The 27779-nt window shown below is 42.8% G+C and overlaps 1 protein-coding gene across 4 annotated transcripts in view; it reads right to left on the bottom strand.

Moving 5' to 3' along the window:
* Positions 1-27779, bottom strand: part of PLCB4 (phospholipase C beta 4) — a 315512-nt gene that overhangs the window by 23222 nt on the left and 264511 nt on the right. For all 4 annotated transcript variants that reach the window (XM_019549095.1, XM_019549097.1, XM_019549098.1 and 1 more), the window contains 3 exons: positions 10145-10260; positions 4474-4549; positions 1980-2155 (listed from right to left, as the gene is read on the bottom strand). In XM_019549095.1, coding sequence (XP_019404640.1) covers positions 1980-2155; positions 4474-4549; positions 10145-10260 — 368 coding nt within the window. The remainder of the gene's footprint in view (positions 1-1979; positions 2156-4473; positions 4550-10144; positions 10261-27779) is intronic.

Below are 27779 nucleotides of genomic sequence, written 5' to 3'. Positions count from 1 at the left end.
GAACAACATGGAGAGGGTCCAGAGGAGGGCCACTCGCATGATCAGGGGACAGCAGGGCAGGCCCTATGAGGAGAGGCTGAGGGACCTGAACCTGTTCAGCCTGCACAAGGGAAGGCTGAGGGGGGATCTTGTGGCCTGTTATAAACTAGTTAGGGGGGAGCAGCAGGCATTGGGGGAGTCTCTGTTTCCCTGAGCACTGCCAGGAGTGACCAGGAATAATGGTCACAAGCTGGCAGAGGGTAGATTTAAGCTGGATATCAGGAGGCGCTACTTCATGGTCAGGGTGGCTAGGATCTGGAACCAACTTCCGAGAAGTGGTGCAGGCTCCTACCCTGGGGTTTTTTAAGAAGAGGCTAGATGAACACCTTGCTGGGGTCGTTTGACCCCCAGCACTCCTTCCTGCCATGGCAGGGGGTCAGACTAGATGATCTACTCAAGTCCCTTCTGACCCTAGAAACTATGAAATGTCTATATTGAGTTCATGATTTTTTATATCCAGTAGATATATGAAGTGAAGTTTGTAGGCTTGTCTACAAAAGGTGTTTTGTAAATTCCCTTTGAGGATCAGAACTGAGAGATTTCAGAGGGTGTGGTTTTCACGTGAAAAATGTGCCTGCACTGGTAATTGGGTATTCTTGTCCTTAACAGAAGTCCAGTGCGCATTCAATCTGGTGCACAGCTGTTGTTTGGTCTCTCCTACGTATTTGCCATCAGGGCATTTGGTGCACTGGATAAGATATATAACATTTCTGGAGGTGCAGCTGTAAGATCCAGGAATGATGATGGTTCTATTGTGGGATATAGTAATTGTGGGGATACTGGAGATATGTTGGTAGGTTTTGCATTTCTTGTCATGGCTTGGTCTGGATTCACATTTTGGGCTGTAGGAAGTTTGCTTCTGATGATGAAGTTAGCAAGGTTTGGTGCTTGTTTGAATTTACAAAACACTTTTCACAGATGAGCTTATGAACTTCACTTCATCAACCTCCTCGATACAAAAACTCATGGACTCAATATAGACATTCGATTTCTGACACACTATAACCTGCCTGCCATCTGTCTCTCCAGGTACCTCTTCATTTTCATCTGCTACATCCCCCTTTCCCCTCCCCCCCAGCCTGTCTCTCACCCCCTGATTCCTCAATTTATGTTTTCACTTACTGGCTTTCTTGCCTACATACTAGCCTCTGGCTTCTTTATTATTCTTTTCATCCAGGAAGAGTATACACATCAACTGCAGATGCTTCCTCAGCCTGATGAAGGGTTTTTAAACCTGAAAGCTTGATAAGACACATTTCTCCAACTATTCAGTTGGTCTAATAAAAGATATCATATTGACCCAAAGAACCTTGTCTGCCTATATCCTTGGACCAACACGGCTACAGTGTACATCCCTTAATGCACACAAGTGATATGGAGTTTTGATTTCAACAGTTTGAGGGGCACTTTCACAGAAACCCTTGCACCTATCTCCTTGAAACTTGGCAGACTTCATGCCATCAGAAGGGGCTACCATAGCTTTAGCTGTTTTCATCTGAATCAGCAAAAAATGACAGTTATAGGTATTTTAGTGATTCCCCATTATAGCCTATGGCCGAATCTCCGAATCACTGCTGAATCTCCAAATCTGATTCGAATCAGGACAGTGACTCAAATCACCAAACTGAATCACTGTCCCTCCAAATCTGTCAAATCCGAATCGAATACTTGCCGCTTTGCACAGGCCTAGTAACAATGGAAGTTTGTTGTCTCAGGTGTGGGTCCTTGCATTCAGTTGCCTTGGCTAACATGCACAGAAGGGCAGATCCTTGCAGTAAATTATCACAGCTCCTTTGCATTTAATGGACATATGATAATTTATATCACATGAGCGATCTACCCATTTATCTCTAAATCCCTCACTTGATAACTTGCTTTGCTACAAAAATAACTCTGTCACCCATGCAAAAGTGCTGCACTGGTGGTAGTGAACTTCTCACCTGTCATGAGATAGCTTTAGCTGCTGGGTTTGTTGCTCATGAGCATTCACCAGCAGTTTTTTCAGTAGTTCACACTGCTGGTTCAAATGTAAATCACGAATTTCCTGCTCTTCAGCACTGTGCGTGTTGATCATTTCTGACCACTCTTTAGTTTGTTGTGCCACAATTTCTTTTACCTGTAGAGATGGAACAAGGACTATTTTGTTAGTGTTTCTCACAACTATGGCACAAGTTTAAACATTAATGCGGGTCGAGGCATTTTAAAGTTAATTACAAAAATCAACTAAGCTATGCTAAGTAAAATGACATAAAACTAAATTGACATGAAACCACTTAGGTAACTATGGAGTACTATATAAACCGGATGTGAAACAGTAAAACAAACCCTCTGCAGGACACAAAGTAAGCGGTCTAAAACGACTGATTTATGCTTGCATTTGTACAGTGAAACCTCCTTTAACATATGATTTACTAATTGGCCATGCTTTCCTGGCTGCCATAACATATTATAAACATCACAAAAAATTAGGGATGTAGAAAAGCTCTAAGGGCTTAAATACTGGCTTAGAGTTTGTGGAGGGAGTCTGATATACACAGCCAGTTTACAAAGAAATCCTATATTTAATACATCCTGAATTGGTGGATAGGCTATGTCTATCTTTATCTTATGCTCATTAAGTCAGCACAGAATCTGACAAGTATTCTTTTCTTGCTTAGTTCACAAGATTCACAAGAATAATGAGATTAAAGTTTTAGAAAGTTCCCAAGAGACAATGTGAAGAAATCTAAATCACCAGAGTTATCATTATAATAGTATACTGCATTCAGTGATTTAGACAAGAAGCTAATAGAAAGATTTATTTTATTATCACTTTATAATTATCTATGCTCTTTTGACAAACTACCCTACTTTTCCATTAATGGTACATACAGAGTGCCTTACAAAAAATCCCATCCATTTTCAGATAGCCATTTTTTTCAGGTGCTACTATGGAAACTAATAGCTTTTGGGTAGTCTTCTATGGAAGTTAATCCTGTCTCTCAAAACAAGATTGTCATCCTAAAGCACATAATTGAGACTTTGATTTTAAGTAAGTGATCCACAGCAGGATGCAATTAGTTAAACAGGCTCTTACAAAGGGTGAAAGAAGAGCAGGACTCTGAATATGAGAGAGACCTTCTAAGGACCAGAGCATGTTGAAAGATAACTCATGTTTGGAGTCTACATCAAAGGTCCAAGTAAACAATGGAAGCATTGTGTGTCAGGAACTGGATTCCTAGGTGATGACAAAAAGGCCTCCTGTCAATTTCAAGCTTGGGCTGTAGATAATCTACCTAAAAATTGGTCACACGTTTCATTATAATTAAACATATGTCCCATATGAACATGGGCATGATTTGATGTTGCAGAAAAAGACAGAGCAACATGGAGTTTGGCTTTCTTCAGCCAAAACACTTACTTCAGCACCAAAATATACTGAGAATAGGTCTTACCAGGAATATGATCAGGTGCACAAATAAAAGTAACTACGAGGCAGTCACCCTTTTCAGATGTGATTTTCAAAAGCACTCAGCATAGATTTAAGCTGGCTCGTGGTATTCATTAGAAATTTTACCCTGGATTTCAGTGGGAACAGAGTCAGACAAACACTGGTCTTTTTGGAAAATTCTACCTCCTGTGTAATCTTCTGTACTCTAATCTCACCAGGTGCTTTTGCACTTGGATTTGTCCTCCAGTGTATGTGCTACCCCTCTAACACTGACATCTGCCACAAGCCTCAGGCAGTTCAGATGACACCAGAAAAATCCTTCCAAAAGAAGAGCATGACGCAGTAGAACAAAGTGCTGAGAGAAGGTTAGGTTTTTTTAAAAAAACCTAAAGAACAAATATCTAGAAACTCAAAAAAGTTCTGGTGGCAACAAGCAGGGTGACAAGATTTTACATCTGTGGAGGGAGCATCCCCCTAAGAACAACTGATTTCAAACAACTGGATCTTGGATGCTGTTATCTGGAGAAAAACATTTTGGACAAAGCAAATGATTCACTCTAGGGGAGTACCAGACCCAACACAAGGAGTTCCTCCCTTCCTAGAAGAAGGCCAGTGAGTGCAAGGAGAGAGACAAATGTCAGGCAAGATAACATTAAGGTAAAATAGAAAAGTTAACTAATTTCATTAACATTGACATTCTGGGGATGAAGTTCAAATCCTGATTATACAGCACATTTTCCCCTCACTTCTGTAAGTGAAACTGCTACAAATATCTCTTGATTTATGATGCAGGGAATATTTTCTTAAATTCTTAAAAGGTCAGAAAATTAATCTTTAAGCAAAAATACCCTAAATCTTTGAGACAGGCTACTAATCCTACTCTCATTTATATGTCATTATTGAAGAAAAGCAGTCATATGCTTCCCGAAAGAATAAACTCCCATTTGGGTCTCAAAAGAACTCTTTCAGATGTCATGTGTGTTAAAACTGACACATTTTCTTACCTTAGATTTGTGATCTGACGTTAATGTCTGGATTTTAATTTCTGTTTCTTTCTTCAATTCAAGACAATTACTGCCTCTAAAAAAGCAAAATTGTAAATGTGTGCCACAAATTAAGTATCTTTCCTTCCAGTCAGTTTTCACTAATTAATATGTTAATCAAGTATGCAGTACTGTAGCATATTGGAATTAAATTATTTATTCTAGCAAGTTATTCACAACTGACAAAATATTGTTGGATTAATGATCACTCAATTTAAACACTTCACAGATATTTCTAGATGGATCCTGAAATTCTTCTGTTGCTGAGGATATGTCAGCAGCTCCATTTTTATGCTTTTTTTTTTTTTTTTGCTTTTTTGGGGGGGATTTAGAAATACCTAACAACTAAAATGATCTTTAGTCAAAAAACTTACAGAACTTATTTGTGCTATTTTCTTTTTTTTAAAAAAAGGAGACAGTTGTTTGTTTCTAAGGGGATTTGTGCATCTCTAAAAGGTTCCTATAACAAGTACTTTTCTGCAGGGAAATCAAAGCAACATGTCCATAAAAAATAGTTCTTCATGCACTTGTGTGCCATGAAGGAAGATCTGCACCGTCCCACATTTGCCAGGAGACACTGTCTGCTGCAAATTATAGCTATTAAGAGCGTTGTTCAGGTCTTAATAGCAAATTCTCCCATAGGCCTCAATTCTGCAAAGGGATGCACATGGTTGAACCTCTGTACCCATGTGACCCCCCCAATTAAAGTTCAGAGACTTCTAGGTAGGTTCTAGATTCATCCAACTTGCACTGGGAGACTGAAAGACCACCAGCCACCATTCAAGCCCACAAGCTGGATGTGAGTGGCTGCAAAGCTACCTTACTCCGCAATTTCCTTCACAAAAGGTCACTGCTGGGATTTTACATATGGAAGGGTAGCAGCATACAGTTAAAACTCTGACAAGAGTCAGCAAATTCTCAAATGTCGACAAGTCATCCTTAACCCCCTGTTGTGTCTCTCCCCCATTCTGTGAAAGACTGTTAAAACAATATGCGAACTCACATACCAAACTTGCCTGCCTTTTTAGGTTGGCATTGTAACCAATCAGTATTTTAACGTAGCAGATTTTTATTTTACTTCTCCCACGGCCTCTTTGAGACAATAGACTCTGAATCCAAACCTCTACTGGTATTAAATCTGTACAACAGCACTGAGCTCCGTGGAATTAAATTTATTTGCTCCCATTGATAATGTGCCCCAATAAAACTGTTTATTGCTTGACTGCAGTGATATTAAACTACATCACACTCTTGGAAATGGAGTTTTAGAAAACTATAACCAGTTTAAATACTTCTAACTTATGGAAATTAACAGAATGCTTTCTCATTAAATGTTATCAGTAAAGTTCTTTTTCAAAATACCAGTAATGTACTGTGCTTTGTGTTCCTTGTGGGTCACTGCAAGGACCAATCGCCGATTTTCCCATCACAGCAAGGAAGATTGTGCAGAGATTTATGCCACCAGTTTGACATTTCAAACAGTATTACAAAGGTAGGGGGTAGATTCCAAACAGTACATCAGTCCCAATTAGACATACTACCTTGACCGCACTGGTTATTTTGGCTTTAGATGGGTGTAACTGAAATCATAGTCTGGCTGTAACATAGCTTGCTGCGTTTTATGAATATGATCTTCACTTAAGGGAATCCAACACATTTTATCTCAAAATGCAGCCTGCACAACCCCCTCTCCCCCAACCAATCAGGACAATTTCCCCAAACTGGTACCAAATGTTTATTCCTGTTTTATTTGATGTACCATCCAATTTGGGGTGAAAGAAACCCAAAGTTGCTTGAGCATAACTAGAGTCAGGTATGAATATCCTGGCAAAATGTATATAAAGGTTTTAAGCTGGAAGTTCCAACTGTGAATGAGTTCTCTGGCAACATCTGTACCTCAGCTACAACTGGGAGCATACACATGCTGCAATACAAATATCAGACATCTCCAAAATCAGAATCATTCTTGGTTACCCCTCAGCCAGATTTCAGAGGAGGAACTGGAGCATAATAAACTCCCTGGTGTCTCAGTGAGAATTATAAGCATGTACAGCATTTGTATTGTACATCAGAACAACTTACTTGAGTGCACAGGGAGAGATACTTTGTCCATCTGTCAGTGCATTAATGTGTACTGTAATTAAAAATTTTATTTTGCTCAAAATTATGTAGCTGACATGTTTGACAGGTCATGTGGGAGATACCCAAAATAAAAAGCTGCACAACAAAACCAGAAATAAGACCACTTCTTGTCTATCTACCAAAAAGACCTTCTATGATGAAGTATCCTGCAAATTTCAATCCCAACTACTTAATTTTAGTTTTTTAATTTATCTTGGGAAATGCACTGCTTATTCAGTAACTCTCTCCCTAGTCAGCAAAGCACTTTGGCACATTCATAAAGATAGGCACATATTTAAGTCTCATCCAATATACCAGATCTGGAGCATATTCTTAAATGTACTGTGGAGCAGGATGAATTTAAACATGGGCTTAAGTAACTTGCTGAATATGGATAATCCAGAATCTGCCCCATATGGAATCTGGTCTTGTCTGGTACAAACGCAAAGGATACCCTCTGAAATTGCAATTTCAGTGGGTGCATCTACACATGCACATTTATTGTGCAATAACCAAAATGACTGCAGTATGGGTGCATGTCTACACATGCACACCCATACTGAGCAGTAAATATGACTATTTACGCGGACTTGAGCATAAATTTGATACTTGGGTCGTGCAGGTATCAAATTTATGCCCCATTAGTTACTGCACAGTAATGCATGTATAGATGTCTTACTGTGCAGTAACACTGTATGTGGACTGACATGGGATTAACTTTAGTTCCAAGTCTGTATACACACAGTGTTAATGAGCCTTAATGCCTGCGTGTGCTGGCACTGGCCGACTTCCACTTATTGCGCAGTAACCCACTGTGCAGTAAATTTAAGTCGGTGTAAATGCACATGTAGACACACCCGGTGTGTGTATATTCCATATTTATTCACAAAGCATGAATACCTTTTTCCCAAAAATCAGCACCCCAAAATTGGGGTGCACGTCTTAAGTGGGGAGACTGGTTTGCTGCCTAGAATAGAAGCATCCTACTTTGATTCCTTCTCCATCAGGCAGTAGCAGTAGCCTTTCTATTCAGGCAGTTTGGAGTCAATTGGCTTAATGGCTCATGGTTTTTCACTCAATGTGTGTTAACAACCATCTCTTTTTTTTAATGGTATTGATGTTCCACTAATCAAGCTAACCTTTCTTCTGACAATTTGTCTGTCTGCTAGCTACTCCTGGTCTCTCTCATTTTTGGACAGCCCTATGAACTGTTTTTAGGTCTTTTCAATTTCATAGGCTTACTCAGGGAGACCAGTCTTCAGCCCAGCTAAAGCTTCAGCTTTTGTTTGAGCAGAAGAGAGGGCGAATGCACTAAAAAAAAATAGGCTCTGCACCTGCTTTATGTAACCATAATGCTGGAAAAGTATTTTTTTTCTTCATTCCTCCTTCCAAAAAATAAAGTATATTATTTATTTGGGGGCATGTGGTCTGTGAGAAAATATGGCATATGCATACACACACACACATCATATACAAATCATACATATCAATTTCAGTGTACATATACACACATGCTGGGAAAATGTATCTAAGTTTTTAATCTGTAAATTCTCTTACAGCTAGATAGACAAACAGATCTTATATGTGTAATTAAAAGAACATATGGCAAAAAGAATTAATTTACATTTTGACCAGCCTGACTCTATAGCACATCTGATAGGCCCCAAAGCTATCAATCACCTGATGGCTATTCTACAGTTTGAGTGAAAGTGTGTGTGTGTAATATATATAGGATAAGAACACTTATCCATTAGCAGCTAGGGGGTAACTATTATTTTCATATTCTGTATGAACTATATTCTGTGAGACTTCATGTTGCCTTTTCATAACAAGAGTCCTCCTCTGTTTTGATTATCTCAGTTGCTTCAGATACTGTTGTTGTTTTCTGTGAGAGGTAGTTAACTGTGATAGCCTGAAGTGATGCATAAACTTTCACAGGTCACAGCTTACTTTATCAGATACTATGAACCTGCCTAGCATCTCATAAAACAGGTTGTTGCTTATGAAAGCTTACGCTTCTTTGAGCCAGCTAGTCTCTAAAGTGCCATCCTGCCCTGCCTTCTGTTTTAGTGTGCATATAGTAGGCATCAGTTTGATTAATAGTATTTTTAAACAATTACACTTAACTAAAAAATAGATGAAATACAACACACACAGTATTTATGGAAGAATCTATTGCCAAAAAGGTACTTGAGTTGCATATACCAAATAATTCCATCACGGACTGGACCCAGCAGGTGTTTATAGACATGCTCTGGGAGGCAGGGGGGAAGGGTGCATTAATTAGTGCAGCTCCAAGAATTGCGCTATTTAAAGTGCCTGGAGCGTCACATGTATCACTGCCCCCACACTGAAAAATGGCAGCAGGGTACCTTGAACTAAAGCTTGTTGAGCAAGCTTTATTTTTAAGTGCCCAACGCCATTTTTCAGGGTGGGTACACTGATACATGCAACGCTGGAGTTTACTGGAGCACAGTAATTACCATGCTCCAGCAGACCTGATTAACTGAGTCTGATCCAATGTGCTGTAATTGCAGAGTGTTGCAGCCTCCCTGCACATGTATAGGAGACCCACCCCATAGCTCTGTTACAAAACTTCTAGCATCAATCAATGAATAATTATTTAATTTTATTAAACCAGTTGGAAGTTAAGAGTAAAATAATTCCAGGGTTAGGGATATCTTTGTACTTTGCAATGCTATCTGCTTGCATAATTGAGCATTCTACTAAGAAAACCCCTTACTGCTTCTAGAAGTTCACAGGTTAAATGCAGGCGCTTAACTACATTTTAACTGTAAGTTTAAATATAAACTCAAATGTACTGTTGGGGCAAGAAGGGCAAAACAGAAGACAAGTTGTTAAAAAATAAGCATTTGTTAACTGCGACCATGAATAACCACTAACTTATGGGTAGCGTATAGATAATGGGCCAGAGCCTCAGCTAGCTGAAACTGAGATCGGTTCAGTGCAGTCAAAAGAGCTATAACAATTTATACCAGCTGAGGATCTGAAAGCATATTTATAGTTCCAATATCAAAAGGTAACTTCTTCTGGGCGACAATAAAGCAGAAGCTGCTATTTGTTTAGAATTCCATTCTACACATGTCAAGATTTACAAAGCATGCTTTTATAAGACCACAGTTTCTGAATTTGGATTGTCAGAATTATGGAGGACCTGAGCCCGCTCTCATTAAAACCAATGATGAAACTCCCCTGGATGTCAGTGGGAGCAGGATCAGACGAAAGCAAAATGACAATCTGATGCAGTGAATTTGTTTCTATATGTCACATGCTCAGAAAATAGAAGGATTCAATAAACCAAAGCATGTACAGCATTTAGTGTTCAATCCTAGAGTACCCATGCAAATTAAATTCATATTGACCAAGGAGTGCAAGGCTGTGCTACAGCAATTTAAAATGTAAATAACTTTCTCATGAATATGTTGTTCCAGATATTAAAAGCATAAAACCTATTTGATTCTCATAAAATATTTTAAAAATGATATCTTACCCCTTCTTCTTGATTGCCTTCTCTAACATTTTCTCGTAAGATAACTTTTCTTTATCATACTGTGCCACTATTTTGTCAATTTGTGTGCAGTGCAACTTCTGCATAGCGCTGTGCTCCTGGAAAACAGTAGGACCTTACAATTAGGTTGCTGGACTTTGAATGTTTTCAGTTTTCTAACACTCTATATCAGTTTATGAACAAGAATCTCTGGCAGTTAGTTACTCTGGATTTAATTTTTTTTGCGACCGAGGACTAATGGGTCCAGCTAAATGCTAAACCATTTATTCTGTTGTTGTTAAGTCCCAGGATACTGAAAATACGGTATATGGTGACTATAAAACAAAGGAACTCTGAAACAAACCCAACTGATAATATCTGCATACCTATAGTTTTAAAGATATTTAAGTGCAATGTCAAAGTTGATTTTATAAACTCAGATCAGATACACAAATTTTCTAGAAGTCACTGGATCCCAAAACAGCATGCACACTGGGAAATAACCCATTCTGAATATACTGTTGGATTTTCAGCTTGTGTAAACTGAGTAGCTCAAAGTCAATAAAGAAACTAAGTCAACAGAAATGTACACAGACTGAGGATCTGGCCCATAAGCTTAATGATGTTTGGTATATTATTATATTCATCATGCTGAAACTTGCTTTTCATGTAAATGACAATAAGTTAGGTGATTAAGACTTGCAAATGTATACTTAGATTGCTACCAAGGAATACTGGCCTTTTTCTTCTTGGCACAAGGTAGGCATAAAAAAGCCAGATTCTGATTTCTATAACAGCTATATAATTCCACTGATTTCAGTGGAGTTATTTCTAATTTATGCTGGGCTGGTGGGAAAGAAGATTCCCCACAGTGAAGGAGGAGAGAAAATGGGAATCCTGAATACACATTATATAGAGACCCACTGTAAAAACAGATCTTTCTCTTTTAAATATTCCTTGTTTCAGATGTAATACTCCTCACTTCTCTCTCTCAGCTCTGCCCTGTCCTCAAACTGAGTTAATATTAATCCTCATTAAGAGCATATAAGAACTGCCATTTACTGGATCAGCATGTAGGTCCATCTTGACCAGTGTCCTGCGTCACACAGGGGCAGAGTGGATTCTGAAAGGGACAGTGAACAGGGTAAGACCAGGGGTTTTCCCCCCGTTCTTCTCTCACTTGCAGCCTCCAGAATTTAGGGTCTAGGAAGCTCCTATTTGGAGTCTGTGCCCCCATCTCTCATGCTCAACAGCTACCGATGCACCTTTCCTCCAAGAATTTCTCTAATCCCTTTTTCAATCTGGCTAAATCAGAGAAGCTCAACCCCAGCTTGTGACCCATATCTGACCTATGGCACTGTTATCCAGCCCACAGGGCTTCCCATGAATCCAGAAATGTGTTGGTGGGGGAGCACTGGCAGTACTCCCCTGATACCAAATTCCCAGATCCCTGAGGAGCCCTGGGCTCTGTGTACTGGATAAGGCACCTGATCCCAGTATGCAGGGTCAGGATGTAGCAGGGCTGGGCCCCAAGGCCCAATTCCAGTACGTGGGGGCAGCGCCAGGCCCCCAGGGCCCAATCCTGGTCTGGTGGGGCCAGGAAGGGGCAGCGCCAGGCCCCCAGGGCTCAACTCTAGCTTGAGGGGCTCAATCCAGCCCAAGGATTGGCCCCAAGCACCACTGAGCTTAACTGTCAGCTTCCACAACATCCTGTAGCAACAGGTTCTACATTTGAATTAGATACTGTGTGAAAAATAACTTCTTTTTGTTAGTTTTAAATTTACTACCTACTAGTTTCATTTTATGATGCCTAGTTCTTATATTGTGAGAGAGTAAATACTAAATCCCTATTTACTTTCTCTTCATTGTTTATGATTTTGTAAACACTTCATGTCCCCCCTCGGGCATCTCTTTTCTAAACTGAATAGACCTATGTTCTTCAGTCTTTCCTCACATGGAAGCCCCTTCATAACCCCTTCATTATGAAAACTTCCCATACCTCTGCAAATATCTGGCTACCAGTGATGCTATAGCATACATTACAACACAGACTGGGTTTTGCTACTTTGCATTATTTATTAACATACAAGAACCATAGATTTTTTTCAAGTCTTGACAAAAGGTCTTGGTTCAGGGTGATACAACTAGACTACATTTTTAAATTTAAAAGTCACCAGAAACTTTTTCCCCTTAAATTTGTTTTATAATATGTCATTCTAAATGTAAACTACTGCTCTCTCCTCTTTGGTAACTCATTGTTATTTCGTATATACACCCCAGAAATTGCCTCAACATAATTAAGTCTTTAAAAAAATACTAATAAAAGAATTTTACAGCCACTTTAATAAAAGGCTAGTACAAATGCTTCAGTGTTTTTAACATAAGAATTCCAACATCTGCTATCCACAGCCCTTGGGGAAAAACAAATATGGCTTCTGCATTCTGAACCAGGCAACAAGCTCTTTGTTTTAATGAACACCAAAGGGAATAAAATGGACTTCATCAACACCAGAAACATCAGCTTCAGCAGGGGATCTATAGCAAAAGAAAAGAAACTACAGACACTGAAAAGAATGATACAGTCTGACAATACTGGTAAGTCGATACAGGTGGCCTGATTACTAATGCTATATTCTCTCCCCGGGGTAAACAAAGCAGTACAATTCTCAATATAAAAATGATGCCTAATTATTTGGAATTATTTGCTATCTGTACACTCATTTAGTAATTCTGCATAAATGGGTAAAGATGACACTATTAAGAGCTAAAATACTTGTTTTACCCAAGTACCACAGAGAACTTCTGCAATACGCTCTATGTGGGGCTGTCCTCCATGACCATCTGGAAATTGCAGCTGGTGTAGAAGATGCTGATATACCCTTTAAAGGGGGTAGGTGGCCAGCAGCCCATAACACTTGAGCTCCAGAGTCTGCACTGGCTCCCAATAGCTTTCACAGCACAATTTGGTGCTGGTTTTGAACTCGAAGGCCCTAAATGGTCTGGCCCTATGCATTTAAGGAACTATCTTCTCCTTTAAACACCACTGCAATCCCTAAGGTCAGCCAAGAGCAATCTGCAAGTACCATCAAAGCGCTAAGTTTGTTACACAAAGACACTTGAGAGGTCATTCTTGGTAGTCACCTCTCAGCTCTGGAACTCCCTCCCCGTTGGAAGTCCACCCCAGCTTGAGCCTGGACATCTTCTGGAAGTGCTGTAAAACTTTCTTATCCAAGCATCCATTTAGCATCTTAACACTAAGATGAGATATTATTTAGAGCAGTGGTTCTCAACCTTTTTAGCCTGAAGGTATACCTCTCTGTAACTTTCCTGAATTTACCAACACCCTGGATTGAGAGTCACTGAGTTAGAACTTAAATCCATAAAAGTCATGTAGGGTTGCTTTGAGGTTAAAAAGATTGAGAATCATTCATTTAAGGACTGCCAGGTGAGGGAAGCAGAGACCGGACCTCACCCCATTATGGCCCACTCTTTCTACTATCTGTCCTATCCCAGCCCTGGTCAGTACCAAAAAGGGCAAGAGCAGCCCTCACCACTGAGACTGCTCCTCCAGGGTCCCGTACACCAATGATCAGAGCCACCTGCTCCTGCAACCCCTCCTGCCCTCTCTGGGAGCACAGGAGAATGGACTGGGCTAAAAAGTGAAGCTCTGTGGCCCCAAATTTGCCCATAACAGAGCACATTGCTCAAAGCATGAGACCTGCCAGCACAAGGGTGCCAGGGGGAAGCAGCAGGAGCAGTTTCTAAAGAAGTAGACCTGGGCATCACTTCATCTATATGCTCTGTGTCACCCTGGTTCACAAACACTGGTTTGCTCTATATTTTAATACTCTGTTTGTTTTTATAAGTATTTTTGTGTCTCCCATTTTGCTTTCTTGTTCGGTTGATTTATAAGTTATTTTGTTCAGTGCCACCCCGAGCCTTTGTTTGAAAGGAGAGGCATATACATCTAGTAAATAAACAAATACATACATATTTCCTCCTTACAATCTCATTTTAATCTTTTGTGCGTGCTCATCTCTACTGAGGACATTAGGTTTCCTAAATGTGACGTTCAGTGAATCCTACTTCAGAAAGACAAGCAACTGTGATGCACCGACTTGGTGGGCACATGAGTATCACTGGCTATTTTCTAAAACAAACATTTATTTTTGCATGCATGCAAATATATGCAGCTGACAGGAATAAATTATCAAGTACTGTGCTCTGGGGACCAATTTATGCCACCCAAACATTTACACAATATTGGCTCAGCTGACTGGAGGGAGGGATGAGATCAACGAAGAGAGCTCACTAAGATAAATCTGGGCTGTCTGCTGCTCCCTGCTGCTGTTGGTGCTGCTTATTTGTGAAAGAAACAATGCCATTTTTTGCAGAAAATGCCTGACTTGTGACTGTGGTAGGGTTCTATTTCTGTAACTTCTTTCTAGTCATGCCTCTGTGCACATGATATGCTCCTCCACACTCTGTACTGTTTCATCTCCTTCCTTCTGAGCCTTTTTGAGCTCTGAGTCTTAAAAATTCATTGCTCCTCTTGTTTGCCATTTATCTGTCTAACTTAAGCTACTGTAGACATTACTTACTTGAATGTACTGTTTTGAATGTCTTTGAGTTTTCTGAATCATGTTATAAAATCACAGTGCTTCAAGGAAAGTAAAAATACTTTACCAGGCCCAGGTAACTTATTGTTCTACTTTGCTACTGGGCTCACTGCAGCTATGATTCAGGTCAATTACATGATACCACACATGCTATATTCATTGGCTAAGTACAGACAGGCAAAAAGCTAGAGGCTGAAGTGATTCAATCTTCGCAGGTTAGTCTAAGATGTGTAGTTTTAACCAATAAGCAAGTGAACAGACATTCACTTTTGATTCCAAAAGCCAGGGGGCAATAGAGCACACCTCCCTGTTCAGCTGCAGCAGACAGCTAGAACCAAGGCTAGCCTGCTTACCCTGCCAGCAGATGCAAAGCATCCTGGGATGCTGAAGGACTATAAGTTAACTTGAATCTGGACGGGGTCTGCAACAGAAGGTCAGTAAACCGATTTAACCTAAATCAGCGAAGTCTTCCATCCACGTTTATCTTACGCTGGCTTCAGCCATTTTGAAAGTGGTTTATGTGCACTGAACTTCTGTTGTGTTACGGATTTGAACGAGTATCTGATCACTTATGGTGATTTCTGTATAACTTCTGTCCTTATTGGACAGAGACAGACATTCAAAAATCCTGAGCCTGAATTGATTCAATCTTTGCAGGTTAGTCTAACCTGCGTAGGTTGAACCAATTTGCAAATGAATAGACATTCCCTCTCTGGACTGAGGAAATGCTGGCACATGCCTATAGTGGCTCAGGCTAGAAGCTGGGGGGTGCTAGAGCAGCCCTTTCTTCCCTTTCACAATGCTGAGCTAAGGGTGGGCCTGGCCAGGCCCTGGCAGGACACTCTGATTAGGGAGGGGTATAAACCCCCACCCTGCCTGCACCATCTCAGGGTTTTCTTTCCTCGCTGCTCAAGGGGTGGGAGTGTTGCCAGCCCCCAGCTAGCACTCTGAGGCAAATGGGTGTGTGTGCAGTGCATACATCTGTTGATGATAGTGAGCTTTTCAATCTCCTTCTCCTCTGGGATGCTGGGGGACTCTGGTTTAGGTTAAACCAGGAAGGGGTCTGGGACAGACACTGCATAAACTGGCTTGACCCAAATCAGTTAAGTCTGATACTACATTCAACCAGGTTTCTCTTAAACCAGTTTCAGGCATTTTGAAACTGGTTTATGTGCACTGAAATTATGTTCTGTTACAGGTTTAAACCAGTTTCTGATCACTTAAACTGGTTTATGTGTAATGTCTGTCCCTAGCCCTTAAGTCTAATCTGGAGAACCTAGCCACTATAGAGCTTGGGGAGAATAATTTTATTTCGAATATTTCCTCTTATCTTCAGGCAGGTACTGATGTAATTAATGTCCCCTTCAACAATGTAAACAATAAAAAAAAAAATCAGAAAGGCTAATTCAGGCTGAGAAGCCTGGTTGTCCCACCCCTCCCCACAGATTGCCAGATGGCTCCAAATCAGGCCTTGTTTAATAACGTGTGAATTAATGGCTTCCATGGGCTTAATCCCCTGGTTAAGCCTGTGGAAGTTATTAAACTGGCATGTTACAGCCATCCCCAAGCAAATGGTTGCACTGGGCTCCATGGAGCCTGGACCAGCTCCTTACTGGTGGTGGGTGCACATGCGCCTTGGGGATGACAGCGGGAAAGGGGCCAGGGGCAGCACAGCCCCACTGTTGGTCCCAAGGTGCGCATGCATCTGCCTCTGGCAAGGAGCCACGCCAGACTCCATGGAGCTCAGAGCAGCCATCTGCAGCTTCCCAGCTGCCTGCCATAGCCACTCTGGGCCTGGACGAGCCTCTGCCACCTGCCATGGAGCCTGAGCTGCTTGTAGCCTCCCTATCCCTGCTATGAGGAGCCCTGCCCCTCCCCCCCATTCCCCCTGCTCCAAGACTGCAGGGTTTCCAGGACAGTTTTTTTGTTTTCTTTCTTGGTTTCAGTGAGCCCACAATTTTTCATGGCTGTAACAGGAGGGGCACTCTAGGGTCACTGTGCTCTCCCCTAGCTGCCCTCTGTACTGTGCCAAGCTGCCTACAAGCACCCTTGAATCTCGCCTGCCATATCTGTGGTCTTATATATATTAAGACCAAATATATATGCCTTTTGTCCTCTTGGCCATGGTTCTCCCACTATCGCTAGTTCCGTTTTTATAATGGGTGTTCCATGCACCCTGGCTTTATGGGGTATGCGTGGCTCCAACCTCCCCTGTACCATGCCCCAAGCCTCACAGATGTACCGGATGTTCTTTGGTTTTACTTGATACTTCACTGTCACTTGGGCCCTCCGCAGCCCTGTCTTGATCAGCGCCTTGCTGATGCTCTGTTCCTTCACAGTCTTATCATACTTGGCGCCTCTCTGGTGCTCGGGTTCTCTACAACCTTGTCTTGCTCTACCACGCCCCGCTGGGCGTTTGGGCTCTCTGCAGCCCTATCTCACCCTGCACATCACTGGGTGCTTGGGTTCTCTACAGCCTTATGTCACACTGCACCTTTCTAGACTCTCGGGTTCTCTGCGATCTAGTTTCTCTCTGCCTTACTGGGCACTCGGAGTTGGCACACTCCTGATACTGAGCCCTTTTGGCACTTGGGGATGGCACACTCTCAAATGCCGTGCCTTGTCTGGTGCTTGAGGTTGGCTCACTCCCAATGTTGTCTTTTTGGCTTTCATCGATCGCTGCCCCTTTCTGGGGCTTCCCACTGCCCTCTCTCTGGAGCTCTCAGGCTCTCCACAGCCCTGTCTTACTGCTCCCTTCTCTGGGGCTTCTCACTGCCCCCTTCTCTGGGGCTGGGCTCTCCACGCTGCTGTGGGTCCCATATGAGGCCTCCTCCAACCCCTAATAGCCTCACCCAAACCTCCGGTTAAAATAACAAACAAAGCACAAGCCCCTGGCTAGAACATAAATCTAAGCCATCTGGTTCCAACCTTCTTCTCACCACACCAGGGTTGCTTCATCTGTCCTCAATCTTGGGCCATACCTGCGGTTTGGCCTCTACTCATTACTCGCATCAGCAGAGTTCCTTCCCCCTTAGCTGCCAGCAGGGAACAGCCTGCCTAGACTCTGCCCTGGGGTTTAAATGGGAGCCAGGCCCTGCCCCTTCTGGTCAGCTGACCACTAGCAGGCATGGGTCACTGGCTCCCTCTAGTTGCCCCAGCAACCGGCACCTGCAGAGTTGTCTCAGTTCTCCAAGTAGCAGGCACCTTAGTGCCCTGCTACAGTGGCGCTCGCCATTTTTCATGGAAAATTGAGCAATTACACTTTCAGCAGATCCTTATTATAGTAGAACATCACTGTTCCAAACTTCTGACATTGTTTAGCACTTCCCATAATTCTCAAATTGGAGTCCGTTTCCAGGTATCACTCTAGCTCAAAGTCCTCAAGTTAAGTGCAATCCAAGTGGCTGATTTACTATCTTAGTCATCATTTTACAAATGGCTGGCCAAAACAAACTGGTTTGGGTATGATGCAGGCCCGCACTTCCAACCCTGCTGCTGCCACTCCCCTGCCACTACCACTTCTTCCAATTGCCTTGCTGTGGTGCAGGTAAAACCCCCTGCATCTGGAACAGTGCAAGACCCCAGTTCTAAGACCTTTAATGTTGCCTTTTTAAATCAGTGTTTCCCTCACTCACTCCCGGCCTCACCTTCACCCCAAAATGAGACCTTCACAGGCCAGATCCAGCCGTGGGCTGTAGGTTGCCAACCCATGGTATAGGGAGACAAAGCATTACCAACAGAACCTTGTATTTGAGACTGCCAATCACTGGTAGAATGTAAAGAAAATGCATCTAGTTAAAGTGATTCAGCTGACACATCTCATTTTCTATCTGCAATGTCAATTAATGCCCTTCTGCATATGTAGGTAAAGGTGCAATGGGATCTAATGTGCAACCCACACAATCATGCCTTCTGCTACGCTGCATGGGATCACACATTAGATCCTATCATGCCTTATTGCCAGTGCAGGGCTCTCCCTGCACTGGCAAGAAGCAAGCTCCCATGGCTGGGAGTCCCCCAGCTGAGAGGCTCCCCACTGTGGGAGGATCCCATCCCCCTAAGGCTGGGAGGCAGCGGCAGCAGCAGCAGCCTCTCACCCCCATGGGTTTCATTCAGTCCCAAGGCTAGGAGATTGCAGTAGTTGCAATCTCCCAGCCCCGGGGGCACTCCACACACCTCCTCCTTCCCCAGTTCTGGGAAATTGCAACCACATCTCACAGCTGCCAGGATCCAGGTGGGGGAGGCATGCTGCTGGGACCCTGTGTCCACTGCTGGGGCTGATAGTCCCCACAGTTGTGGGACTCCCAGCCCCAGCTGGGTATGGTGCACCCTTGTGGCTGGGAGCCCCATCAGCTGACAGAGCTGGAGGGGAGACTCTATGGCTGGGAGCCATGTCAGCTGCAGGGGAGACCCTGCTATACATACAAATTAAAGCTCTATAGGAACCAGTGATAAAGTTAGTACACATTTTTGAGGCCTAACTTTATAGCTGGTTAGACCTTTTCATGGTGTGACAGGTACTCTGCATATGTAGCTGATCTCAAGGTAATTGCTCTAGTTAGCCAGCTAATTGCACCATACCCATAACAATGGTTCTCAACCTTTTTCACACCAGGACCCATTAGCATAATTATCAGCTTGCCACAACCTGCTACCCACAACACCCTGGCCCTGAAACACAGAAGTCTCTCTCTCTCTACCCTTTTCTCTGGCTCCTACATCTAGCCCCCTCCCTCCCCCTCCAGATCCTGGGTCTGCTCTCTGTGCTCACCACGTCCCCGGCTGCATGCCAGCTCTATGCAGGCTGCCAGCATTGCAGCCTGCACAGGGAAACTGTGCGATTCCCTGGGACCTCCCCATGACCCTTTACAACGTTTTTACAACCCACTTTTGGGTTGTGACTCATGGGTTGAGAAATGCTGACCTGTAACATACAGAAGGAGCTTTAGAAACAGGTTAGAGACAGTCAGAGATGCATTTACAAGTTCTGTCAAAACTAGGTTCTGAGGAGGCCTATGAGACAGTTTTTAGGCTGGTTTCAAACATACTGCCTCTACTTGGCTATAGCTGAAAATACAAGTTTCAAGCAAAAATACATTCTACGCTGGTTTGTAGCATGTTTGCAACATGCTGAACCCACTCTCAGGTTCAGAATTTCCTGATTCCCCAATCAATTTAAATGTATTATTTTTCTTTAAGCACATACTCAGAAATTATATACTGCTGATCTGAATTCCAATTGTGGTCTACAGTTTAGTTATGACAGCCTCTCAGTGACAAGAAGATTGTTTTAAAAAGACCAAAATGATATCAGGCAGCAGTAGTCTAGCCAAAAGGAAAGGATAAAAAGCCACACATAGGGCACAGACGGAAGCGACAATTTTCACCCAATCTGGCCATAGGAAGTGGTTGTAAACAATTCACCCACCCTCCAGTGCCAGCTGGGGAACCCTTAGAATGACTGCTCCCTTTCTTGCTTCCCTTCCTCAAAACAGCGTGGTCTGGCAGGGAGGAGAGGTGGTTGTTAGGGGAAACTGGCTGCAGGCTTGTAGCTGCAGCTACATTCCCCCCTCCACTAGGTTCCTTCCCCTCCCCCCCAAACCAACAGCAAACTGGTTGGTCTGGGGGATCATTGTAACTCTGAACACTTTGTGCAAAGCATTCTGAGTTACAAGTGTCTGTCCAGGCAGGATGGCTCACCATTGGCGCTTCTACCCAGGTCTTGGTTTGGCACTGTGGAGACTGTGGCTTCCAGATTCCTTCCAGTGATGGCCAGATGGTGGAATGCCTGTGATATGAGTGGTGTGTCCTCATGGTGTCCCTTAGGGAACAGGCAAGAGAGCTACAGGAGGTGGCAACAAAGCTCTGAAGTATCCTCTTCCATGACTTCATTACTTCAGTGCTGGAGGAGACCTCTAGGACTATGGATGAAGGACTGCCAGAGGCAGCGCTAGAGAAGAAAGTGGACATGGAAAGTGGAAACTGGAAGCTTATGACCTCTGGTAGCAAGCAGAAATCTTCATCTCCGCCTGCAGCAGTCTGCTTGAAGAACACATATCGAGCCCTTGCAACAGAAGAGGAGGAGCAGGTTCCATTGGTGGAGGCGGCCAGGCCAGGCATCCCCAAGGTTGGAAGGATTAAGATCACTGCCACCAAGAAGAAGTGATGGGTGATGGTGGTTGGAGACTCCCTTCTGCTCAGGCTGCAGGCATTCATCTGCCAGCCTGACCTGTTTTCTCAGGAGGTCTGCTGGTTGACTGGAGTCTGGATCTGAGATGTTATGGAAGGATTATTGAGACTCATCCAGCTCTCTATTACTTAATGCTGTTCATCCAGGTGGGCACCAGTGATACAGCCAGGGGAGACCCTGAGCAGATCAAAACTGACTACAGAGCTCTGGGAGCAAGGGTGAAGGGAACAGGGGTGCAGGTGGTCTCCTTAAACCTTCTGGTCAAGAAGGGCCTGGGCAGAAGCAGTTGTATCCTACAGATCAATGCATGGCTGCACACATGGTGTCACCAGCAGGGCTTTAGTTTCTTTGATCACAGGATGTTGTTCCAAGATGAAAGAGTGCTAGGAAGAGATGGGATCCACCTGACATAGAGAAGGAAGAGCATCTTCACAGATAGGCTCACTAACATAGTTAGGAGGGCTTTAAGCTAGGTGCACTGGGGGATGGAGACCAAAGCCCTGACATAAGTGGGGAAGTGGGTGACTTGGAGAAAGAGCAAGCAGGAGGGGGCAACAGAGGAGGTGCTTTCATACTTCCTGAGAAATCAGAGCAATCAAATAGTTACCTCAGGTGCCTGTACACAAATGCACGAAGCCTGGAAAACAAGCAGGAAGAATTAGAAGTCCTTGAACAATCGCGGCACTATGACGTGATTACAATAACAGAAACTTGCTGTGAGCTTGCAGGATGGTAACTTGGGCAGCAGAAACCACAAGATGACTAAGTTCATGATCTTGAGGAAAGGGAGGAAGGAGAGTAACAGAGTAAGGATCCTGGACTTCAGAACAGCAGACTCTGACTCACTCAGAGAACTGATGGGAAGAATCCCCTAGGAGGCCAGGCTGAAGGGGAAAGGAGTCCAAGAGAGCTGGTTGTATTTTAAAGAAACTTCAGTGAGGGAACAGGAAAGAAACATTCTGATGTGCAAGAAGTCTAGAAAGTATAGCAGAAAACTCATGGTGATCAGGAGAGGTCCCGGATGATTGGAAAAGGGCAGATATAGTGCCCATCTTTAAGAAAGGGAAGGAGGATTCAGTGAACTACACACCAGTCAGCCTCACCTCAGTCCCTGGAAAAATCATGGAGCAGATCCTCAAGGAATACATTTCTAAGCACTTGGAGGAGAAGGTGATTGAAACAGTCAGCATGGATTCACCAAGGGCAAGTCATGCCTGACCAACCTGACTGCTGTCTACGAGGAGATGACTGGCTCTGTGGATGCAGGAAGAGCAGTGGACGTGTTATACCTTGACTTCAGCATGGCTTTTAATGTGGGCTCTCACAACATTTTCACAGACAAACTAAGGAGGTACAGGTTGCATGAATGGTCTGTCAGGTGGACAGAAAACTGGCTGGATCAACTGGCTCAGAGGGTAATAATTAATGGCTCTATGTCTAGTTGGCAGCCGGTATCAAGTGGAATGCCCCAGGGGTCAGTCCTGGTGCTGATTTTGTTCAATATCTTCAACAACCTAGAAGATGGGATGGAGTGCACTCTCAGAAATCTTGCACGTGACACCAAGATGGGGGAAGTAGTAGATACACTGGAGGGTAGGGCTAAGGTTCAGAGAGACCTCAACAAATTGGAGGATTGGACCAAAAATAAACCTTGTGAGGTTTATTTTGCACTTACAAAGTCCTGCACTTATGATGGAACAATCCCATGCACTGCTACAAGCTTGGGACCAACTGGCTAAGCAGTGGGTCTGCAGAAAAGGACCTGAGAGTTGCAGTGGACAATAAGATGAATATGAGCTGCCAGTGTGCCTTGGGGTGAAGAAGGCTTACAGCATACTGGGCTGCATTAGTAGGATGAGAAGGAATGTTGCCAAATTATTCTTTCCCTCTATTTGGCACTGGTTAGGCCACATCTGGAGTATGTTCTACTTCAGAAAGGATAGGCATCCCAGTATAGAAAGGATGTGGACAAATTGGACAGAGTTCAGTGGAAGATAACAGAAATGGTTAGGAGGCTGGGGCACATGACTTCTGCAGAGAGGCTTAGGGAACTGGGTTTATTTAGTCTAGAGAAGAGAAGACTGAGGGGCTTTAATAGCAGCCTTCAACTACCTGAAGGGGGGTTCGAAAAACGATGGATCTAGACTGTTCTCACTGGTGTCAGATGACAGAATGAGGAGCAATCATCTCAAGTTACATCAAGGGAAGTTTAGGTTAGATATTGGGAAGAAACTTCTCACAAGGAGGGTAGTAAAGCACTGAACAGATTACTCAGAGGTGGTGGAATCTTTATCTTTTGAGATTTTTAAGACCCAGACAAAGCCTTGGCAAGGGTGATATAGGTGGGGCAGTCCTGCTTTGAGTTGGGGGTTGGACTAGAACTCCAGAAGCCCCTTCCAACCCTAATTTTCTATTATGCTATCACTAAGCAGGAATTTGTGAATGTTTTGCTAGTTATTTTACTAGCTGTCTCATAAAATAATGGTTTATTTATTGGAAAGTAGTTTATCAATGGGAAGGAAATTTTTCTAATGTCAAGCAATGATATATTTTCTATCAATTAGGGGAATTGTTTTAGTACACAGGTAGGGCCAGATTCTATTCCATCTTTTACGCATTACAGCGGACTTGGATGCCACACTGTTCAAGTCCTTGAAAATCCAGGAATGCACCTACTTTTCTGTCATGCTGTTATCTTAGCCTGAAAACTGTGCTACAATAACAAACCAAATAAACAATAAGGAGGACCCACTTACTTTTGCTAATAACTGTTTTTCAGGGACTTGAGCAGGGTGGAAACACACTTCCATGTATGGAATCCAATATGGCCTGTAGAGTCTTAGCAGGACTTCCAGTAATTCCTGATACTTACCATGCAAAGGGCAAAGTTAGAATTACAGGTAGTGAACCCAGTCGGTAACAAAGTTTTCATGATTACCCATCATGTGAATGATGTGAATACTTAGTGTGTTTGAATGAGGCCATATGGAGGCAATCAATTTCTGTGAAAGAAGCTTATTTTTCATAGTGGGAGGGACTACATTTTGGAGTGAGTGAACAAAATCTGCATTTACAAGATGATATGCAGCCTGGAAATATTTTGCAAGGAAAAATTTTGCTGTCTCTAATGTAGGGGAGTGGATCTCCATTGCCTTCTTCATTCCAACAACATTAAGCCTGTAGAAAGTCTTTGCCTCTTAAAGTCTATTTGTATTAGACTGCTTTCAATTACCAATGCCCAAGATTTCTTCCTGAAAATGTTTTCTATTGCAGGTCACATTAAGTCCTTACAAGGTTGAAATGTTTTCAGTGGATTACTAGAGCAGTTCCTTTTGCCATCTCACCAAAAGAGTTTTAATTTCCACCAGGAAGAGGAAGACAATGGATGGAGAATAGCAGGGGAGTTCTTGGATTTGTATCTATGACCAGTTTAAGAATCCAGTCAGGAGATAGCCCATCTTATCTATGAGTGGAGAACAATCTAAGGGGAAACATTCAGAGTTTGGGTCTCATTTTCAGGCATTGTTGCTGTGGATGTTGAAAGTTTCCTAACCTGCTGAGTCTTGTGAACTTAACCACAGACAAGAACATTGCCAGTTGCTCAAAAGAGCCTTTGGTATCTGATGGGAGCTGAAGGTGGGCTGTGGATTATCAGGATGACTGGTAAATCTCATCTCCCACAGCATAATAAATATGTCTTCTATTTTAGACCCCTGTATAAACTCTCTCAGCACTAGACAGTTAAACAAGATTTGTAAAAAAAAGTTTAATTTGCTTTTTTAATACACTGCAGAAATGTACTGTTATGTATAACCCCTTACTGATGAGCATCACTCATTGGGAATGTCATGGTAATTCATTACATAGTCTATACAATTTTAATTAGAGGTTTTATAATCACTCAAAATACTCCTACTCCTTTCATAGCAGTATCAGTTGTTTTTGTACTCTAGCTGCAATTCATCTTTATTATTCTCAGTAATTGCTAATATCAAGAATATAAAAAGTGACTACACTGCATTGTGAAATAATAAAGGTATTTTTAAGCCATTCTAGTTTCTATATAATGGTGTCTGACAAAACTGGACAAGAATTATATGGCAAAATTTAGACTTTCAAGAAATTTCTGACATGTTTTGAGGAGTCCTTTTTTCATTCCTGAATACAAGTTGGCATGTTTTAGGATTTCTTTAAAACTGACAATACACAATCAGGGGTCTTGCACACTCGTGTACAACACACACCACGTGCTGCCAGTTTCTGCATGGAATGCAGTGTGATTAATGCAAAATTCCACCACTTAAAAGGCGTAGGGTAGAGTGTTCCCGCATTAAAATTCTTCCCAGTAAACTGATGAGGAAACTTGTAAATATCTAATCAAATAGTGAAGTATTTTTATTTCAGTGTAACAGTCAAATTCTACCCATCTTGTTTGAACATATGGAAAAAAAAAACGCTCTACACCAGGAATGTCAAATGCATCAGACCATGGGCCAGATCCAGTCCTCTGTGAAGCACTGTATCTGGTCTGCCAGACTACCGGCATAGCCGGGGGGAGTGGCCTATCACAGAATGGCCATCAGCAGTAGGAGGGCAAGCAGAACTGACACAGCTCTGTTCTCCCTCTGGCCACTTTACCAGTCACCATTGCTGCATCTCTACCTTCCTGGCCCCCAGCTCCTACCACATGTTCTGTGCTGCAGCCAGTGCTGGAGCTGCTACTGCTGCATGGTGCACAGGTGGTGACAGCTCCAGCTCTGACACAGGGCATCTGGCAGGGGCTGGAACTGCCACCACATGGCCTGGGTCAGAGTCACAGCTGCTGCTGCCACCATCATGAGCTCTGGCAAGTCAGAGCTGCTGCCACATGCTCTGGGTTAGAGCTGGAGCAACTGCTGCAGCTGGAGCTACCTCCTCCATGTGCTCTGGTGAGCCAGAGCTGCTGCTGTCCGACCCGGGACTTAGAAAAATTTAATTGTGCCTAGCAAATGTGAGGTGACAAATTATTTTTATCATCATTATAATCTGCAAATTCGCTGCTTTACCTGAGATAAAATGTAAGAATAATATCCGTGTCTTTGTCACTGTCATTAAAATATAGTTATCAAAAAACACCTGAAAGTTATTTGCTCACTGCTTTCTCAATCTCTTTTTTATTCTTCAGATGCCTTCCTTGGCACCAGCCAATCTTGCTGCTCATATAAGGGCTTCCAGAAGGCCCAGCGTTGGTGCTGAATCCATGGAATTTGGCTATGCAGGACAGGAGCACACTGTGGGTGTACCAACCTTCTCAACACAGAATAGAAGCTCTTTGCATCTAAGCACAGGGGTCTTAGATGCAATCAAGGGACAGACTTACTTCTCAAGGGCTACAGCAGTCATCTGCAGAAGGCAAGATTTCTTTTCTCCTAACCAGCCTCTGCTGGATAATTTCCCATCTCTATCACAAACACTGCAGTTCATTAATCAGGCTACAAGCTAAAGAGGGCTTGGTTCCAAAATTGATTCTCAGTCAATTACTGGCCTGTAGAGTTCCCATAGTAAAGCTTTTGCTAAGGTGGAACAATACTTAGGAAAAATAAAATGACTACCCATACTAGAGGGTCCCATTGCAGTCTGACTCTTAAACAACCTGTAACCTACCACCACCATACTCCCTTCAATATTTAGTCACAGTATCTTAGCCTGGCTTTAACTTGTTTGCTCTTTTAGTTCCCTGTAATCCTCTCCTCCATGATACAACAAGGTCTTCCTTGCAGAGCTTTGCATATACAACTCAACATTTGCATTATTCCTAATCCTCTGAGTAAAATCTCTCCTTTTTACTACTCACCAATTTCATGAGATCTAAAATTCCATGTTTACTGGCAATGCTGCTAATCTGACATTAAGGGAATGCCGTCAAGTCTAATTTTATCAAGAGAATAAAACGGCTGTCTAATAATAGACTAGGAAGAGCAGGCATGGTTCTGCCATCTAATGATCCATCTGCTTATCCTAAAAGCCTTTTTTCCCAGGAAAAAAATGAAATAAGATAGTGAGGACTACATTTATAACTGCCTGCTTCCTTTCTATGAAAAAAAAACCTGGCCTCAGCCTCTTCAAAGTAAAACATTTTAACTGTCCTTTTAAGGTTGTCTTGTTTTGTCTTTTCGTCTTTTTGGTGCTTTTGTTTTCTTACCAAGAGTAATATGAAACAATTACTGCCAGTGGCTCCTCTCTGCTCCTTCACGGTGCTCCTACATACTTTCATTTTTTTCTGGCACACTTTCATAAGCTGACAGCATAGATTCACTCAACCATTTATTATCATGTGCATGTACACAGGCCAGGATTCAAATGGGCCAGTGGTGCACCTAGATTTAGGTGTTGCCTCACCTGACTTCAGAGCACATTCCTCAAGTGGGTATGTCAAAATGATTTTGAATCCCTGTACAGCCAATAGACAGACTCTGGAGGCACCTAAGAGCAGTAAAGGTTTAGGCAACTAGGGGCTGTATAAAGATAATGAGGCGTACTAAGTGCCGTCAAAAAGTGATTCAGAAAACCCTGAGACACTGAGAGGCAGTCAGTAAAAACCACTAAAACAGGTGTGTGTCTGAACTCCCCACCCCTGCTCAGAAGCTTAGGTACCTGACTCAAACTATCTACTGGGCGTCTCTGTTTATTTGCTGTCACCATGCCTAAACCCACATTTGAAGATAGGCAGATAATAGGTTTCTGAAGCTGGGCAACTGAAAATTGCCTGTGTGGGATTGTGTCCTCCCCCACTCCTATGCGTCTAACCAGTAGCCCAGTGGCTGTTCATGAAGTGAAAGCCACAGATTCT

This window comes from Crocodylus porosus, unplaced genomic scaffold, assembly GCF_001723895.1.
Source record: "Crocodylus porosus isolate Cpor-Errol unplaced genomic scaffold, CroPor_comp1, whole genome shotgun sequence".
NCBI classification, from domain to species: domain Eukaryota; kingdom Metazoa; phylum Chordata; order Crocodylia; family Crocodylidae; genus Crocodylus; species Crocodylus porosus.
Note: the sequence above shows the minus strand (reverse complement) of the source record. Positions and strands in the feature narration are given on the sequence as shown.